Source organism: Carettochelys insculpta, chromosome 5 (genome assembly GCF_033958435.1).
Source record: "Carettochelys insculpta isolate YL-2023 chromosome 5, ASM3395843v1, whole genome shotgun sequence".
Taxonomy (NCBI): Eukaryota; Metazoa; Chordata; order Testudines; family Carettochelyidae; genus Carettochelys; species Carettochelys insculpta.
The window spans coordinates 73,513,736-73,533,929 of NC_134141.1; the positions used below are offsets into that span (position 1 = coordinate 73,513,736).

General features: G+C 37.2%; 1 protein-coding gene across 5 annotated transcripts in view; it reads left to right on the forward strand.

The window, feature by feature from the left end:
• KIAA0825 (KIAA0825 ortholog) overlaps positions 1-20,194 on the forward strand; it is a 393,823-nt gene that overhangs the window by 65,558 nt on the left and 308,071 nt on the right. For all 5 annotated transcript variants that reach the window (XM_074995322.1, XM_074995323.1, XM_074995321.1 and 2 more), the window contains one exon: positions 1,885-2,560. In XM_074995322.1, the coding sequence (XP_074851423.1) occupies positions 1,885-2,560 (676 nt within the window). The remainder of the gene's footprint in view (positions 1-1,884; positions 2,561-20,194) is intronic.

Consider the following 20,194-nt stretch of genomic DNA (forward strand, 5'->3'; position numbering starts at 1 on the left):
ATATTCTATTTTATCTTAAACAGCTGTGAGACCAGAACTTTGACCCTTATCACCATAGGAGGACTCTTCCAACTATGTAAAACAATACATGCAGTCCTTCTGCTTTTGGCAGTTTCATAGCTGCTTCCCTTTTTTCTTCCTTACCAACATAGCTGAAATGTAATTTCAGGCTTAGGCCTGTTAATGTATCAGCCCCCATCTAACCAGGATTGGTACTTGATTCTGCACCTTCCCCCACTCCTAGCTTAGGCCTGTGGGACCTCAATCTGGCACTAAACTCTTAGCAGATCATCTCTTTGGCTATGTCTACACTACAGTGATTTGTTGACAGAAGTCACTGTTGGAAGAGATCTTCAGACAAAGTTTCTGTTGGCAGATCACATCCATACACAAAAGCGGATTGCTTTGTTGATCCACTCTGTTGACAGAGAGCAGCCAGACTGCCTGGCAGCTCTCTCAACAGAACAGTCAGTTGGAAGCACAGCAGACGGGGCTTTCCGGTGACCTGGAAGCCCTTTTTGTTGACAGAGGGCCCCCAGAGCACCCACACAGCTTTTTTTGTTGATAGATTCTGTTGGGAAAGGCATTCCCCCTCATGGGGGAGAGGTAGAAGCCTGTTGAGAGAGGTGCCGAGTTGCATTTTTAGTGTGGATGGTGCACAAATTTTGTCAACAAAACTGGGATTTTGTTAACAAAACTCTTTAGTGTAGTCATAGCTTTTAAGTCCTTCATGGTGGTCTCAGGGAGATTTATTTATCTTCAGAACTGCCTTTATAATGGTTAGTGCTGAGCAAGGAGAACATGGGAAGCACAAGTTTCTATTTTATGAATTTCTATCTAGTTTGTCTTGAACAAAAGCTATCACTCCTCTCCCCCTCCCCAGCCTCAAATTCATTATCTTGACCTGTTGCTCATTTGCCTACCAATGTTGATAAGCTAACCTGAGTAAAAAGACTCCATTTTCCGCCAAGGTTTAACGGGTGGCTATAAGAGTTGGTGCTTTCCCTTTAGAACTGTGAAGAGGTGCACATAGAAAAATGCCAGTTATTTTTCACAGGAGGTTTTGATAATATGCATCCTGTTTCGTGTTTTGTTTTCCTGTTTGGTTTTCAAAAACTGAGTGCTGAATATATTTTAACAAAAATTAACTGTAAAATCAGCATTATAAATGAAACATTTATTCACTAGTTAAAAAGACAAAATAACCTTTTTCTTTCAAAATTTTCTACTATGAAAAGCCATTTTTTATCAGAGTATACTTCAGTAAAAATAATTCCATCAGCAGTATTCAGGGTGTTCTTACATGCTTTATTTCATTGCAGATTTCAGATTAATCCCTGCTAATGATAAGCGTTTCCTATACTGTATGATTCATTGATCTTTTGTTTTTCTAAATATCTATTGTATGTCTTTAGAATGAGTACTATTTGAAAAGACATAGAGAAAAAGCTGATGTGTGTTCTTTCCTGTTGCTTTGGTTAGTTTAAGTCCTTGTATGTCAGTCTCTTTCTAGATGACACCTTATTGAAATTATAAAAACGTATCTGAGTTTCTGAAAGTTTTCCTGTGGATATTTTAGTTATTTGTAATTGTCATTCCTTAGGGGATATTGAACGGAATAAAGTTAGCCAGATAGCCATTTTCTACAGAAAGTGACATCAGAAAAACTGTGCTTTTTTCCTGTTTCACTTTATTGGTAAGAGAATTTATAGTCTGTGCCAGGGCTAACATGAAAGGAGTTGGAAAAATCAAGCTAATTGGTAAGAAATTATCAATTTGTAATTTGCAATTAAAAATAATTTGCATCTTTCTTTTAATACAAAGTTTTGGAAACAGAGTAACTCATGCAACATCTCTAAACACTTTGTGATTTACCATTATTAGCAAAGCTTGCTGAGGAATGAACAAAATCAAGAAGAAATGATACTTCACTTTCTTCTGGATCTCTCCAGTCAGTGTGGGGTCTCATTTCCCTGTACTCCAAGTGGGACATCTTTTGAATTAACATCCAGAGCTTCCCTTCATGCCATTGAGGATGACTCATCTATGACTATCAAGTCTATTTGGGATGATGTGAGATTACACCTTCGACGTTTCTTAGTAAATGCACTTCAGAGTCCTCGTGAAACAGATACTATTACTTGGAAACAGCAAATACAGTTTAAAACTCAATGCATACAGCACCTTTTGTTTCTATACCCAGAGTCAGAAGTTCTAAGTAAATACCAAAACATGCAGAATAAATTGGTTTCTGAGCTTCTGCAGAATTGTGTTCTATCTAGCTGTGGTGAAACAAACTTTGATAAGGTGGTTCATGGTTACCAAAGTTCAATTCCAACAGTATGCACAATGATAAAAGAGGATTTGTATATACTAAGTGGCACTATAGATTCTTCCTCAACACTGACGTTTATTAATGAAACTTACCTGGATACCATCACAGAAGAAATAACAATTCTTCTTGAAAGACTTTGTGAACTGCAGTTCAAAGAAAATGCTCTCCATATAATTAAGACAAAGAAGATTTCAAAGAAGCACAGAGGAACAGTCCATGCTTTGGGTTAGTGGCATTTTATATTCATTTTAGTTAGATATTTATGTACCTTGTTTGTGCTACCATTTTCTCTTTTGATTATTTTCCATAAAGTTGTGAAATTATCAATTCCACAGTATTCTTGTAGCTGAATTATTGAAGATGCTAGAAATGTGATGCCAAAATTTTAAAATAGAACCGTATTTTAAAGCCACACATACCAAACTGCGATATATTCCTATTAAGTAATGCTATCTTGTTAGAATATAAACAAAGTCTACAATGACAACTTCCATAGACTGTGTTACTAAATATGGGATTACAAATTATTGAATCTGGAAAGAGAAAAAGACCCACTCTATTCTCCAGAATTACTTTGAATTGACTGAAAATAAACATTAATAAATTGGACTGAAGGCTCATTGCATTTAATTATAAAAGAGTTGATGTGCAATCCCACATAACTGGTCTTAAGGGTTTACCATTCAAACTGTCTCTAAAACATCTCATTTGTGTTGTTTAAATAATTTTCCAATGCTTTTTAAATTGGTATAAATTGTGTTTATAATTGGTAATTTCATATTTTTCAAGAGAAATTTATAAAGTAATGAGGATCCCACTGTTGACATTTGGTACTATTGGTGGCAGATCTGATAACCTTGTTCTCAGAGGAAGAACTCAAAGTTTAAGAAATGCAAATGAAAACTCTTTGTATGTAATTGGTAATGGAGTTGTGTACAGGCATACTTTGCATGGTTTTGGAATGGAATTGTAAGTGGAAATTATTATGTATTTGTTTGCAATAGCATCCACAGCAGGCGAGGTATTTTCTAGAGAGAAGAAGGAATAAGGCGCTCACAGTCTTATGATAGATATGCAAACAAACAGATGGCACGTGGGGGAAGAGGTATAACATACAAGCACAATGTTCCAGTTGGTGGCTTGCCAGGTGTCAACAAAATAAGGTTATGTTCATTTTTATTAAATCAATCTTCAAGTAGGTATGAATCAAATAGAAACTCCACTTGTAGAAAGACAGAAGTGTCTCTTCAAGAGAGACAGTTGAAGTGGAGAATGTAGGTGAACGAAGGTAGGTTGGAACATGGATTAAGGAGTGGTACGGAAGAAATTACATAGTCATGTGATAAACTGATGTTACTGCTGAGTAGAGGAGCAATGGAAGACAGGGAAGGGGCTGCTAATATAGAGCTGTGAAAGTGGTGACAGGAATCTTGAATTTGGAGTACTTAATAGAAGGTGAGCTAGTGGAGAGATTTAAAGAGCATATGTGATAAGAATGGGCAAGGATGGTGATCCCAGCACTGAGGCATTTGTAGAGGGAGTACTTAATAGAAAGTGAGCTAGTGGAGAGATTTAAAGAGCATCTGTAATAAGACTGGGCAAGGATGGTGATCCCAGCAGAGGCATTTGTAGAGGGTGAATAATTATATCTAGCACTTATGTAACTCAGTTTTTATCCGTAGCTTTCAAACACATTTTCCATATTTGCGAAAACTGATGCAAAATGAGGTTTAAAATAGCTTGAATTGCATTATCCTGTTAAAAAATGCATACTGTAGTGAATAGAGGTGGTATCTCTTCTGTTGTGCTTAAGTTTTTATTTACTGTATTTAAAATTTATTTAATTTGCTTTGAAAGTTTCTGTTAGATATTATAGTGCCACTGTATCCATGTTCATTATAGTAAAAGGTAGGTAAAATTACTTAAAGCAAATTTCAGTATTCTGCTTTGTGGCTGTTATACTAACTTTCCACAAAATCCAACAACAGAGATTTTGAAAAAACAGTATTTCCTATTTTTGGCTGCACCCTTCAATTTTGCACCTGCAAAGTGCAAAAATAGTTGTATCTACCAAAATGTATGCACCCCTGTTTGCTTGCATACAATATAGATTTATGGTTGTTGATTTTGTTTTATTTTTTTCCGGGGCAAAATCAGAGGCTGTAGTTATGGCTGGGTGTAAACTGTGTTATCCATATTGTAGAATAAAGATGATGTGAGACTTTTCTTTTTGTTGCATGGGAATTCTTTTTGTATAAGAAAACAATAGGCTTTGAGTACTAACTCAAGGATGGCAATTGAAAGTGCCAAAGCAATAGAGTGGGCAGCCCAGGAAATCACCTAGGAACATGAACTTTAAGGAGACCTGACATTCAGGTTGTTGTTGAAGGCTTTTAAATTTAATACCCTTTTCAAGAAATATATTGAAATAAAAGTCTGTTTTCATTATTTGCTATTAATTTGCTGTTAATTAAATATTCTGTGTTTTGAGTCCTTCAAATAAGATGCTTAGGATCCATGCTGAAGCCCTTCCATGTAAATAGGTTGTATGACCACAGTACTGGCCATTATCAGCACCTCAAACCCATAAAATGAATTTGCTGCATGAGTGAGTTTATTTGTTCCTACAGGTTGCCATTACCATAACCTTATTCTGTAGATTACATCATGGTCTGTAGTGTGCATTTATCTGAAAGTTCATTAGCCAGAAATTAAGCTTATAGAAGTCATTCATTTACCAGCATTCTATAGCAGCAGTTTGTCTAGATCACAGAATCATAGAAATGTGGGACTGAAAGGGACCTCCATAAGTTATCGAGTCCAGTGTACTCTATGGAGACAAGCCTAAATACCACCTAGACCATCCTAGAAAAGTGTTTGTCTAGCCAGTTCTTTAAAATGACCAGTGATAGAGATTGCAGCAGTTGGCGTGGTTACTTTCTCTTCATTCCTGATTGGGTTCCTGGAAAGTTGCAAATTCACTCTTGAACTTTGGCCAAGAATATGCTAGCTCCATGTTTAATTAGATGTACCCCATTGTTCTATATTACTTGGGTACCCTATGCAATCTTTTCTGTTGGGTGATTTCGGATGGATAATTTGTTCACATACAAATTTAGACATCGCCTAATACATGTGTCTTCTTGCCTTGTAAGCTCTGAAGCTCCTTCACGTACCTTTTCTTGCGGCATTTCCAGCCATTTACAGTAAACCCTCAATTTAACAGACACCGATATAATGGACTTTGGAAATAATGGATTCTGTCTACTAGCCCTCCCACCTTGCCCATGCAAATGAATGCTGGAGACTAACCAGAGTCACCGCAGGTGGAGGATCTGCTGGAGTGTCTGGGTCCGCTAGGAATGGCAGGGCCACTGCAGTGGGTGGGGCTGGCAGGGCCAAAGGAGCCAAAGGGCGAGGGGGCTGCATCGGGGTACAGGAGCTCTCCTCCTCCAGCCCCATGTGCGTGGAGCATATTGGTACCCAGCCACCACTGCCTGCAATGGTGCTGAGCAGCAGCCATGGTGTCAGAGGCTGCTGCCCACTGGCAGGCTGGGGGTGGCCACACTCTGTGCTCATGTGGGTGTCTCAGAGCTGGGGGCTGGAGGAGCTGCAGCACAGAGAGTTGCAGGAGGTAGAAGGAGCCGGGCCAGCATTCAGCTCCTCTCCTGGTAACTGGGAGAGGGAGATGGGAGGTATGAGGGGATGAATGGGGCAGGAGGGAGGAAGAGAAGATGGGAGCAGAGGACAGGAGTGAGTGATGGTCTGGGAAAGTCAGAGCATCATCATACAGTATAACCATTCAGATATAATGGACTTCCAGCATGAACAGACACCCCTTCCCCCATTGTCCATTAAATTGAGGGTTTACTGTATAATCACCCCGATAAAAGATCATGGACCTGCCGCAAATCCCTCTTTTCCACAGTGATCAAGTTTACCCTCTTACAAACACCTAACTCATTTTCAGTTAGGTGAACAATACTTATGTAGGGCAATGGCTCTCTGACTGCCAAAGACTGTCAGAAAAGCACCAGTTGGTTCCCTCCTGTCATCCATCTCCAGCTTCTGACAAACAGAATGGATGCCATTCCTCACCCATCCTGGCTAATAGCCATTAATGGACATAACCTCCATGAATTTATCTAGCTCTTTTTTAAATCTTATTATAGTCCTAGTCTTCACAGCCTCCTTTGGCAAGGAGTTCCACAAGTTGACTGTGTGCTGTGTGAAGAAGAATTTCCTTTTGTTTGTCTTAAACCTGCTACCCATTAATTTCATTTGGTGTCCTCTAGTTGTTATATTATGGGGACAAGTGAATAATAACAAGTAAATAATTGTAGAATATGTGCCTCCATTCATGCTAAACCTCTGTGTAGACCCTCGTGTTCTAGAATTCCTTATTTTGTTAAATTACTGCAAATGTAGACAAGCCCTGTGTTTCTAAATGGACTTTACTAATGAGAACCCATATTTAAATCTTGATTAGGGTCTAAGACATCACTCTGTCACCACTAACACTGGGAGTAAAATTACCCATTTATCCATATGTCAAGTTCTGTATAGATATACTAGGTTGCCTTGGCAATGACCTTCATTTTGACATGGAAAGACCACAGTCACTAAGACTGGAGGGAGGCAGGGGGAGGTGGGGTGGGAGAAAATTCACTGCTTTCTCAGTTGAGTGACAGTTCTGCCTATGTGTTTCCTATGTTTTTTGATGCAAGCTGCCTCTGCCCTCTGGGAACCTCCAAACCAGCACATTTCAAACCATCAGGATAATTTAATCTAGGATATTCGATTGGGACTCTTGTTTTTATTTACTAAGTGCACCCTGAGGGAAATGTGATTTTGATAGGAACTATAGTAATTGATCCTACTGCATAGGAGTGAAAAAAGGGGGAAAAACAGAAAATAATGAAACTAGCATCTTGCAAAATTTAATATAGGTGGGCTACTTCTGTCTGGAAAATAAGGACATGCTATAGCAAGCTTTAAAAGATATGTAAAGCTTTCATATATAACCATTTATTTGTGAAATAATGATTTATCAGTTTTGCTATCATTCACTATAGAATCAGTTGTCTGAATGTACTGCAAAATACTGTAATGGACTTTTCTTCCACCATTATTCATGAAGCAGGTGAGTGTGATGGAAGAGAAATGCTGAAAGAATGGGAATTGAAATTAAGCATTCTTTGAGAGGCTGAGACCTCTGGTCATCATGTGTAGGGAAAGTAGGTGCAGCTGTATTATGGCAGGATCCTGTTTCCTTTGAAGTCAGTGACAAAATTCCCATTGACTTGAATGGTGCAAGATCAAGCCCCTCGTGTTCAGGTTGCATTCAAATTTGTGGACTTTTTAGACAACACAGTCTTGTCCCTAAAGAAACTTCAACCTACTTTCAGAATTATTAGTTTGAAAATGATTGTTAAGTAGCTTTTTAAAAATAAAAAAAATATTGTTCAATCAAAGAAACTTCAGAAGTGTGAACTAACAGAAGCATCAATAATAAATTAAATTGTTATAAAATTCAAATATAAAGATGTGTTTTCAACCTTTTGCCTTAAAAATATGCTTCTTAAAATGCTTTTCAATTAAACTGTTTCAAACATTATTAAAACCTAATGTTATGTTTCATGGCATATTTTACCATCTAATTCAGGAAAGTATTATTTATTCTAGGTCATCCAGGCTCCTTACTCAATTCTCTTCCACCCTTTCCTGTCCTTTTCCCCTACTACTACCTAGATTTCTAAAGTGATACTTTCTAAAAATTAATTGCAGTAAGTCTATTACATGTGGATCATACTTTTTACTTTTGATTCTTTTTGCAATTCCTTTGTTTACAAAAAATGCTAAGCTGGTTAAATCATGCTTTACCAATCAATCTTAGTCCTCCATATTCTTTGGATGAAGAAATAGCTACTTCTATACGTTATCTGATTTTAATCAAAGATTCAAAAATATTTAAATTAAACAAAACATTTCATTTTACAGGTTTTAATTTTCCTAAACATGTGTAATTTATTTGATTTGCTTATATAAAAGGTGTTTTATTTTCTTCTTTAGAAAATTATTATTACTTTTATTCTGATGCTAAAAAATAAAAATTTTGGTTGTACTTATTATTTTTCTTACATTATCTATAAATGTCTTTAGTTCCTACTTTTTTTATTCTTCATTTAACAATGAGCTTGCCAAAAGAACATCAACCACTACATAAACAGTGAGTTTAGTGGCTTTTATCTTAAGTCATATTTTAAATGCTTAGATAATTAATATATTTTAAATTCTTTATTTGTATTTACTTTGTTAAATGTGAATCGGTGACAATATGTGGATCAAAATCAATATGGAAGAAGCAGAGCTGTTCCACAAGTGGGTACTGCAGGTGTTTCCCACCATAACGTGGCATCAGTTTCTAAACAGTCAAGTAAGGATATGTCTTTGCAGCAAAGTTATTTCAAAATAACAGCAGTTATCTGTTGCATCTGATGAAGCGGGTCTTTGTCCGCGAAAGCTTATGCTCAAAATATCTGTTAGTGCATAAGGTGCCACAAGACTTTTTGTTGTTCTCGAAGCTGTTATTTTGACATTTCAAAATAACAGCTGTTATTTTGAAATAACCATCTTAGCATCTATACAACCCAACTGGTATTTTGAAATAATTGTGAAATAGGGGGTTGGTTTATTTCAAAATTGGTAAGCCGCCTTGTATGAGGAATAGTGCCTGTTTTGGCTCTTCTTTGGGTCGGGAGTATCATGGTGCTGATGCCTCAAGCAGGAGCTGGAGAAGGCCTGTTAGTCAACCACTGTGGGATGGGGTCTGCTTTTTAAAGATTTAATTACAGAGTGGCACCATACACAAAGAAAAGAATTAAGGTTTCTCTCTCCTGTCAACATATTCACAAAGTAACATTAATTCACATACTTTAACCAAAAGGTACCCATAAACTCCTCTCCTTTTGCAAAAAAAAACAACAAAAAACAAAACTCCTGCACTTTCAACATATAACCAACAGTAGTTCACATTACCATTCCCTTTAAATCACATTGAAATGCACACTTGAAATCTGAGCTCAGGTAGTTTGATATGTTGTATGTACTTGTAGAGTATGTGCTCATGTACTCAAGACATTTATTGTGCTTTTTGAATATGGAGTTGGTTTATGTTTGAGTGTGACGTAGTTTGGTGTCTGTATTGGGACTGAGAGCTGAAAGAGAAGTGTACTTTGTGGAAGGGCTTGTAGCAAGGGAGGGAGTGGGTCCATATGAAGGTAGTTGGATTAAAAAGGGTGCTGTTGGACCAAGGGTCTCTGGTTGAGGAGAACTGAATTTCCGTATACTGTTGCCTCAATGCTTTAGAGGATCCCCATGGTGCCAATATTTAGTGCAGTAGAGATGCTGAGGCACCAGTGCCACAGGTAGCCAAGCGTATATGAGCCAGTGCCTTGTCACATTCAATCAAATCTCCACCACCACACAAACTACATCACCCACCTCTGCTTCCCTAAGCACTGCAAGTTCTCCTTTCACAGAGTCTGCTTTTCCTTCTGTTTCTCCATAGACCTACTCAAACCCAAATGTTTTCTCATTCTTTGTTCATTCCCGGACTGTAACCATTATGTCCACTTTCTCCCCTAATCCTACATTCCTGCACAGTCCATCAGTTGCCTCAGCCCGTTCCTGTTTGTAGCAACATCATGGTGAGTCAAATATGATACTGTGCTCATCCCAAATACTTTGCCCTGTTCCACTTCAATTTACGCTGAGCTCCCACCTCACTCTCTAACTCTTCAGCCCTGTGGCTTTCTGAAATCAGCAAACTAATCCTTATACTTTACCACAGTCTTCCATACCTCTGTGTCCTCTGCATATTCAGTTTGCCCCCTGCTGCTCAACCTCCTTCAGTGAGTTTCCAGAGATGGGTCAGTAGGGAGCTGATCTGGGATACAGTGAGGGACACTGGGCAGTGCTGGAAAGTAGAAGAAGCTGGTGGAACTGGGTGGTTAATGATATTTACAGCAATGAATTAGGGTATGATGAATCTGGAAAATATTAGTTTTAAATCTCTGAGCATTTATGAAAATTTCCTGTGTGTGAAGTTTGAAATTTGAAGTAAGTCTGATTATTTATCTATGGGAACCTAAAAAATACAAACCATAATTGGAACCTCAGGAAATCTTAGACTGAGAATATACAATGGCAAAGTCAGATGATTGGCTGGTGAAGAATAATATGTTAAATTTTGAGACTAAATGTTTAAATATGAAATGTAGATGTAATTCTCTTTTTAAGATCTCAACACAGTGTTGATTAGGAAGCTTTTGTTAGATATCTCCCTTCTTCCCTGGACTATTTGGCGTTCATTCTCTTGCCTGTATTCTATCTCCTTGACACTATATCAACTGTTGATTTGGGAAAATAGAAATTATGTTCTAAGAACTCTTTCTTTGGGAAAACTCAGTGAAAGGCTGCTATATTATTCTGAGATTTTAAATGCTCAAATGCCAGGAAGTGTATCCTGTTTCACATATTATGACTATTCTTTCAGTTACCAAGGAACAATGGTGATTGCTTTTCAACTAATGTTACAAATGTAGGTGAAATAAGTTTTATTTTATTAGAAGTACAGATATAAGTTGATATACAATGGTCAAACATGTTCCATATCTCTGTGTTTGACTCTTAAGTAAAAATAACAGTAGTAATTCCCATGAATTTTACAGTGGTGGTTTAATCTCCATAGGCGTTCTTGACATCAGTGGTCTCTGATACCCAATGAAAATGATAGAGATTGCATTCTCAGCCCATTTTTCTTCTCAAGCTATCTCCACTTCTTTTGAAAATAGGCAAAGAAGTTAATCTGTAATACAGACAAAATTTCAAACTTGGGTGCCTACAGTTAGAACCTAAATAAAACTTTCTGGATTTCCAGAGGTGCTAAGCACCAAAATCTTTCATTTGAAATCAAAATGATCTGTGGTTGCTCTGCATCTCTGAACGTAAGGCCCTTTTATTTAAGTGCTAATAGGGGTGTGTGTACTACATTTGAAAATTGTGTGCATGTGTGTGTCTTGTTTGTTAAATTGTTCTGTAATTCATTGGCCACAAAAATAGTCATAATCCAGCTGTTTTTGGAGAGTTTTGAATTTTCGGTGCAAATATGTATGGAAGCTGACATTTTTAAAAGAAGAAAAATATTAGCCTAAAAAGAGTTTACTTACTCTAGTACTTTCTACAAGTTAACGGGCTTGCATACAATCCCCTTTTCTTCATCAGTTCTTATGCCACATTAGCACAACTTAATTTTGGTATGAAAGGTTTTGAGCACTCTATAAGAAAACAACAGGTTGTCTTGTTCTTTTTTGTCATGGTCTGTTTTGATCTCAGCTGCTGCAGTTTATTACCACGAACAGAAAAAAAAAATAAGCTAACAAATTCTGTTTCATGCAGAAGTGTAGAAATTTTAATATTGTCTAAATATATCTCCATACTAAGCAGCATAGACATAAGCTCATAAATCAGTTTTGAAAGTTTGGTGTTTACTACATGTAGCATATTTTCAGTAAGTCTTTCTTTGAGGTATGGTGAGAACAGAATAACCCAAATAGATGGTTTGTTTGCAGGGCACATAGCTGTACCTGTAGGAGCAGTGCTACAGAAGGCAATGGAAAACCGCATTCACTGTTGGAATGAATAGGGCATATGCACAAAGGACCCTTGTATCTTAATGACTGCTCAACCTCTGTGGGCTCCATTGGTGTAGGAAGCTGACTTACATAGAAGGGTGGGTAAATCTGACCTTTTCCTAAAAGGAAAAAGGAGGAGAAAAAAATCTGTTTGAAAATTCTAGCTGTTTCTGTTGAATATCTTGATTATAAACTTCAGGGTTTTTAAATATCAGACAATATGTGTGCTGATTTCTTTTTTCAAATTCAGCTGTTAATAATTGAAACCAACCAGCGTCCCAAAGCACTTGAGTATATACATAACTTTAAGCATATGGGTATGCTTAGTGAGACAAAACATTTTTCTGAATTGGGATGAACTAAACAAGTGACTATTAGATAAAGCAATCCATTTCATGTGAAAATAAAGAAAATGGTAGTTTTCCATTGCCTCAGTCAATCAGATGCTTAGTTTCCTTTATTCATGTATTTGACTTTGTTTTTGTACTCGTAACTGAATTAATATTCAGATTCAGACTCTTCAACAGGTAATATTTACCATTTATTTAATTAATTGGGCACAAAGTATTGGCTGATAGTGTAATAGGAAAACAGTAGAGGCACTAAGTCTGATACTGATTTCTGCGTCTGTCTTGGTTCCTTAAAAAATATACGGAATTTTGACAGCAGAAACCAAATCCTGTTACCAAGGGAGAACAAAATAGTGACTGACTGTCTGTCTTTGCTTTGACTGCAGGAAATAATGTGTTTGTGGGCTTTTTTGTCACACATGGTTTATTCTTATCCTTTTAAGTAGTGTGTTTGATTTCTGCTACACAGTTATCTTAAATGAAAATGTGTAATTTTGAGAGGAAAATAAAACCATCTGTTTGACTCTACAGAGTTGAAGTTTAAACAAAAAAAAAGAGAGAAATTCTCTTAAAGGCCACATAAAAGTAATATCTTACCACCACAAACATGTTTCTAGTGGGAGTGCAAGATTTCCTTAAGAATTTCAAAAGCATTAAGCTTGTTACTTTTAAAGCTTTCAGTAGAGGGTAAGATAACAGTAGTTAAGATACTGAAATGTCATTTGAACTGACAGAATTTCAAAGCTGGTAGCATGCCAGAATTCGTTCTTGCTTTTCGGAGCTGTTGCTTCAGATCGCTTATTAAGCACATAATGTGAAGCCTGACAGTGGAATCTCATTACTGACCCCTTGTCATAATGAAAAGTTGTCTATATTCTGGTTCTTATTACTGTTATGTTTGTTTTGAATTACTTGGAAAAAATATAGGATTTGAACTGCATAATTATTTGCACTGACTTTGTAATTAGTGATGCTATTTTATTTTGTATGACATAGAATGTACTTTTGTGTGGTGATGATGAAGATACTGAATTTTATGTCCATCTTTCAAACCCCTGAATCAGTTTTCAGTTGGAGGTATAATTTCCTTTGAGATATTTGATTTTTTTGCTTCAAAATATCTACAGTTAGCAAATTTAATCTTTTATACATGGGAGGAAAATGCAATATTTAGGAGGTATGAGTTAAATATTCTTTTAACCCTTAGGAAAAATACCCAGGTGTGCTGAGGAAGCACTGCAAGGAAGACAATTCAAGTGACATACTCTCAGAATGGTTTTGCTTGAGTGGTCAGAGGTCAGTTTGAGATTTATATACAGTAGTAGCATTCATTATAACACAACATATAACCCGTAACATATAATAATGATATACAAAAGAGAGAGAGTGACAAGGAAGCTAAATGGGGTTATTAAATCAGACTGTCTTAAACCATGTTGAACTATGAAAGTTAAGAGAAGACAGAATTTAAAGAAGTTTCCCTAAAGAGGCTTCTATGGTATATTTGAAAAGAAAATTATTAAATAACTCTTTCCAACAAATATATCTACCATCTCCTGAGCACAGATTAATTAGATATTCCTTGCTGTGATGCTGTTAAGGTTTGGGACATATGTATCCCCTCTATTTCTAAATCTATGTACATAGCAAATATGTCACTTTAAAGGAGAAATTCAATTTAGTTTAGTCAAAAAGTATTTCTGTCTTGCAAGCAATTAGATTTATTTAAATTTGGGGTGCTTGACATATCAATAAAAATGATGTCATATGTTCAGTTAGCATATGCTTCTGTTTCTCACATTGACCGAAGTGTGAAAATGCAAAAAGGTGTTGTTTTCAATCCAGTGCTTTTAATAACATATTTTGAAAAAGTAAAGTTGTAGGTTTATTTTAAATCCTTTTTAACATTACTTGCTGATCTAACTGCCCATGTCAGGTGCAGATGTTCCTCTTTATGTCTGATCTTCAGGGGAGGATAAAAGCCTGTTGCAGCCCTACCAACAGGCATGCCTTTTTTGCTCAAAATATATCAGCTCACACCCTGAATTTTGGAGATGTTTGGTTCAGTCCTCTTTTATCTAAAATGGTGTCCAATTACACAGTTGTTGACTTGTTTGGAATTTGGGTAGCCGTGGTCTTCAGGCACTCGGTGACATCTTCATCTGTCTAGAAGCATGCGGTTTACTACTCTCTCTTTACCTGAGAGCTGTAACAGGCTGATATTTGTGGTTCCACTATAGAGGGGGATGTGCTGATCAGAGGGTTACATAGATAACGTCTTAAAAAAGTGGGATGAGACAGAGCTGTTGAGAGAGTCATTTTTAATTTAGATAGTCTAGAATGAGGGTAGTTAACCAGCAAGAAGCCGGGAGTCACAATATATAATCCTAAAAATGTGGTTTTTACTCCAGGTATGTTTGTCCGTGTAATAATCAATTAATTAAGACCTTGTAAATTTCAGACAACTTCAGGGAGACTTTTCTTTTGCTACACAGGCTGCTGGGAATCTCCATCTTCTATAATGAGACAACAGGAAGGGTTTTTAATTCATGTACCAAGAGGTGTTTTAAGACTATAATCTTAGACTACATCTACACTACAGTGATCTGTTCACAGAAGCGCTGTCTGCAGGTACAGGTGCTGATTCCCACCTGTGGGCATGCCCAAGTGGTGGGAGCTGCACTTCTTGATGGTGTATGCATGGTCAGGCTGGTGCCTATGTTTTTGGCTTGCTTCTAGCCATGGCAAGGGCTTGGCCTCCCCCTGCAACCCTTGGGGTATGTGACATGTGGGGAACTTACTGGAGGGTCACTCAGATAGGTCCAGAGACACCCCAGACATGCCCTGAATGGAGGAGGGGCCTGAGTCCAGAGTGATGACCAGAAGTCCTTCACTGGCCTCCAAGGTGGTGTTCCCCTCCGGCTCTGACTGGATCCTGTGCTCCTGCTCCTCTGCTTCAGGGGCAGAGGGTTCCTTGCCTGTGTCCCTGGTGACAATTGGGTGGGGAGGAGTCCTTGACCCTCAGGAGGCTGTGCCCTCCTTCATAGGAGGGGCTGGTTACAGATCCTACCCCTGACCTCCTGGCTGCATCCTGTGCCTGTGTGTACCCTTGGTGCAGTTCCTAGACCTTCACACTAACTTATTCCAAAGTCCAGGCAGGTTGGGTCCATGCTCTCGGGGTGGTAGCAAGTCAGCTGTAGGCTGAGGCATTTCGCTTCTTGGTGGCAGAGTGCAGTAGGATGGCCTCCTCAGCCTGATGAGCTCCTGAGGTAGCCTATGTGTTTATACGTGTGAAACTGCTTTTAAAAACATAAATCCGCTCAACACATAAAATGAGATTATAATCCAACTCTTTACATTTAATGTTGTAAGGACTTTATAGATTTCCAGTGAGCAATCCTGTTGTTTCAGCAATTCTTAAAATTGTTTGTCCTCATTACAACTGCCTATGTTCATTTCTAATTGGTGTATATTCTTTAAAAAATACCCATAGCAACTGTGAAAACAACAAGAAGTCTTGTGGCACCTTATAGACAAACAGATATTTTGGAGCATAAGATTTTTGTGGGCAAAGACCCGCTTCATCAGATGATGAAGCGGGTCTTTGCCTACAAAAATCTTTTATGCTCCAAAATATTTGTTAGCCTATAAGGTGCCACAAGACTTCTTGTTGTTCTTGAAGCTACAGATTAACACGGCTACCTCGCTGATACTTGTCACCATGAGAACTGTGGTGATTCTGCAAAAATAAGGTTATGACATGGCAAGAGGAAGTAAATTGAAAATTACATACCAGGTTGGGGTCAATATCCCTCCTTCATGGTTGCATTTCTCTTTTATTTTAATAAAAGCAGAGATTGTTTGCTTTTGTTACCTCTTGGAATTTCCAAAAAACAAACAGTGACAGAATCACTTTCATCTATTATTTAGGGAACAAACCGTATCATATATAGAAACACAAAGGAACCATGAGCACCCTATTGAATGTCTTGATTGGCTGACAGTTCATGACAATCTAATTTTAATATAGGTTACCTCAGTAATGCAACAGTTGTCATGCTGAACTATTCCATTTTGAAAGTATTTAACAGAGGATTGAGAGAAGATACGTTGACAATTTTTGGTTGTGACTTCTATTCAAATTCCAGTTCACTATCATCAGCTTAATTCTTTGGAATGATTTAGATGCCAAACTGTCCAAATCCACCAGTTTTAGATAGCATGAGATTTGTGAAACCATAGAGTATGATAAACATGGTGGCACCAAAGTTTTCCTTCAGCAGAAACTGAAAGAAACTTTTTCAAATTAGATGCTCTCTCCTATTGTTCTCAATGGAAATGAGTCCACTTGAGTCCCTAAGTTAAGATGTCTTTCGAGATAGCCTCTTCTGTTGTTCTCCATGCAAGCAAGGCTCTGTGGCGACCCAGGAAGAGGGTGGCTTGAAGTAATCCTAAAAGGCAGAGAGGCGAATTCTGAAGAACTGTTGAATGGGGGCAGTGGCTACGTTTGCTAAAGGCAACACAGTGCCTGAGTCACACCAAGAACAATTGGAAATGGCAACATTTTGAAAGATAGCATTCTTTTGGAATTCTGTGAATTAGAATGTTTGTCACTCTCTGCTAAAGAAGGCACTTTTAGTTATGAAAAATAGCAGCAAAAATTACCACTAATCTTTTAAAACACAGACTTTGTGAATGTCGCTCATACACAGGTTTTCAGACAGCTTTATGTATGTGGATAATTAGAAGAGTGTGGTGTTCTATTAGTAAGATCATTAAGAACAAAAATAATGTTACACGGGATGCTAACATGGAAACGATTAGTCAATTTTTATTTGTAAATTCTCAGAAAAAAATCATCCGTACTCTTGCTGTTTATTTTGGGCCATATAACAAGGAGATTTGAAAACTCCACAATCAATGCATGCTCTGCACAACCTTAACAAGAGCTGAGATTTTCTGTGAAGTATAAATTCGATTATTACTACTGACTATTATTAAGCACTAGTTACTTCATAATACTGTCTGAAGTCTATAAATAAAAGTGAATGGGATTTGTGAGATGATCTGCTCAAAACCATAGTACCTGTGTATATAGGACTGGACTACAGTTCAGTTTTTATTATACTTTTATCATGATAAATTTCTGTATTATATCGAATAAAGGACTGCTAAGCATTTTATATGTAATGTGAAATTTGCTTTCATGAATGAAACAAAAATCTTATTTCACTTTATTGGGAAGACATTATGGGGTATAGTGACTGAAGCTTCATGTTTAGTGAATCTTTCAAGAGACTTATGCAGTCTTTACTGATGTTCATAGTTGGCAGTGACATCTCTTTTTTATGTTCTTCTCATTAAACATATGCAAATTGATACATACCTTTCATGTTTATAAATAAGTTTAAATTTTCCTTTCACTAGGTTCATGTGACTTACACGCAGTAAGGATCTACAGAGTAAGGAGAATTATAAAAGTCACACGTCAGGGCTATGACTGCTAGACAAATATACACTTTATTCAGCTCTGTGGCTATTATTAAAAGAAATGACAAAAGGATAAAAAAAGCACAAGGTAGACTTTGCAGTCAGAAATTGATGTGTAGCAGGACATTTTGGTGTGCTTCTTTTTATGAGATTTTGCTGGCATCCTAAGGTTTCATTAGAACTGAGAAGTGGACAGGTGTTTAAAAAAATGTAAACACTTTGATAACTGTTTGCGTTCATGTGATTTCCACTGTAGTGCTGATAGTTCTTTATGGTTCTGTCAGGTTCAATCAGCAGAAAGTAGTGTGATCAGTGTATCTGATAAACTTGTCAATGCCTATTTCAAAGCAGGATTCCCCACCTATTCTATTCATTCTGCCCCCTCCCTGCACCATCATTTCAAGTATAATCTTGATAAGACAGAGCTAAGTCACAGGCTGCTGTGTATAGCCAGGTCAGACTACAACTAATTTGTGCAGGAAAAAATTAAATCAGGAGGTAAATTATTTCATGATTGCTCATTCCCAACAGAGTTGGGCATCATTCTGAAGAAAATATCAAGTAATTGGTTTCAGGCCATGTCAGACACATGCAATTCCCTTCACTAATGGCTGTGTGAGGTAGCACTAGGCCTCAGGGGTCACCGAAGAACTAGAAATAGCTTAGTTCCAGGCAGAGCAGCAGAGAGACAGAGCACACAGGAAATGAAGTGGCAATAAGTGTAATCCATAGGGGAAATGTGTTTCACTTGGAGTTTTAATATATTGTCTCAGAGGCTGGCAGTAAGCCATGCAACAATTGTTTACCTTTTTGTCAGCGTCTGCATCTGTTCTGTTTTGTAAACAGCACTTAACTCTTACTTGGTAAATGCTGGAATCAATAACAACTGCTAAGGGATTTCCATTTTTTCATATTTTACAACAAATGCACACTACAAACAATGTTTGCCTTAGATTAACAAGCAACAGACATTAACAGGGTCAAAGGGATTTGGTTGGGAACATTTTATAGCTTCTTGAGTTTGCAATAATTATATCTGTATAATTTGAATGTAACTTATAACTTATTCAAATTAAACTGTTAAAATGCCAGAATACAGTAATGAAGATGATTTTTTTATTATTATCCTAAGTACTGCGTGTAGTAAACTGCTGGCACTCTTTGTAATAATTCAGTTGTGTGTAATAGTGTATGTTACACCTGCTTTGCAGAAATATGAAGTTGCCTTATGCAATTTTACAAAATTCATGGTTATATCCAACAACACTCATTTTTAAACCTACAGTTATTAAAAAAATATTATACACCACAGTGCAACCTAAGAAGAGAGAAATGCGACCAGAGTGATAAAACTGAATATATCATTACCAAATGTAAGTGAATGAATAATACAGTTTATATACTAACTGGGTTTAGGAGAGTGTGGCAATGAATGCTGTCATAAACATTAGATTGTTGTAATAGTTATGGAATCACTTAAAAGTTAATATTGCTGGGTGTAGAGGAACACATTAACGTTAATGGGATTTATGCTCGTATCTTCCTGTGCACATCTTTTAAATTTTGCCCCTTAAAATCTCCCTATATGCATTATAGCTATCTGTAAGTTGAGATTCTCGTGCTTTATTAAGCTACTTCATTTCAGATTTTTACAAAAAGTTCATTCCATTTGTGAAATTGTTTCCTTATTTGTATTTTGGCCATAGTTATATTTAGTTCTTTTTACAGTTTTTAATATTCTTCCTCTTCCTCTACATTTTGGTTTTAATGTATGATATTCTCACCTCTTTCCCCTCCCCTGCTCCACCATATGTACGCACACACACTCACTCACTCACTCACTGTCCTTTTGAGAGCACATTTAAAAACAATTGTCAAGGGCCACCAAATGTGAAATTAGCCTTCATAAGTGAAACTATGTTTTACTTTAGTAAGAAGCTACTGGTTATCTTTTTCGCTGCCCAGTATTGATTGATAGAAAGGCACTGCCTAAAACTGTTTTTTTTTTTAAGAAAAAAAAAGGTGCCAGCACTCAGCTGGCTCCCTGCCCCATCCCCCCAGCCAGTCCCATGGCTGGGGCAGCCGAGGTGCTGGGAGTCGGTAGCAGTACAAAAAAAGCACTGCTTTTAGGTGATATCTGCCCTCAACACATATCTCAAGAGTCCAGAAGGAAAACCCTTCTTAAATGGTCAATGATGGTTGGTTTTTTGTTTTTTTTTTTTTTAAATTTCATCTTTGTGTTTAGGCAGTTTTCATTTCCCCTTCTTGTATTTTTGAAGGGCTGCGCTTCTGTCCAGTTGCTCTGATTCTCCCTGATATGTGTC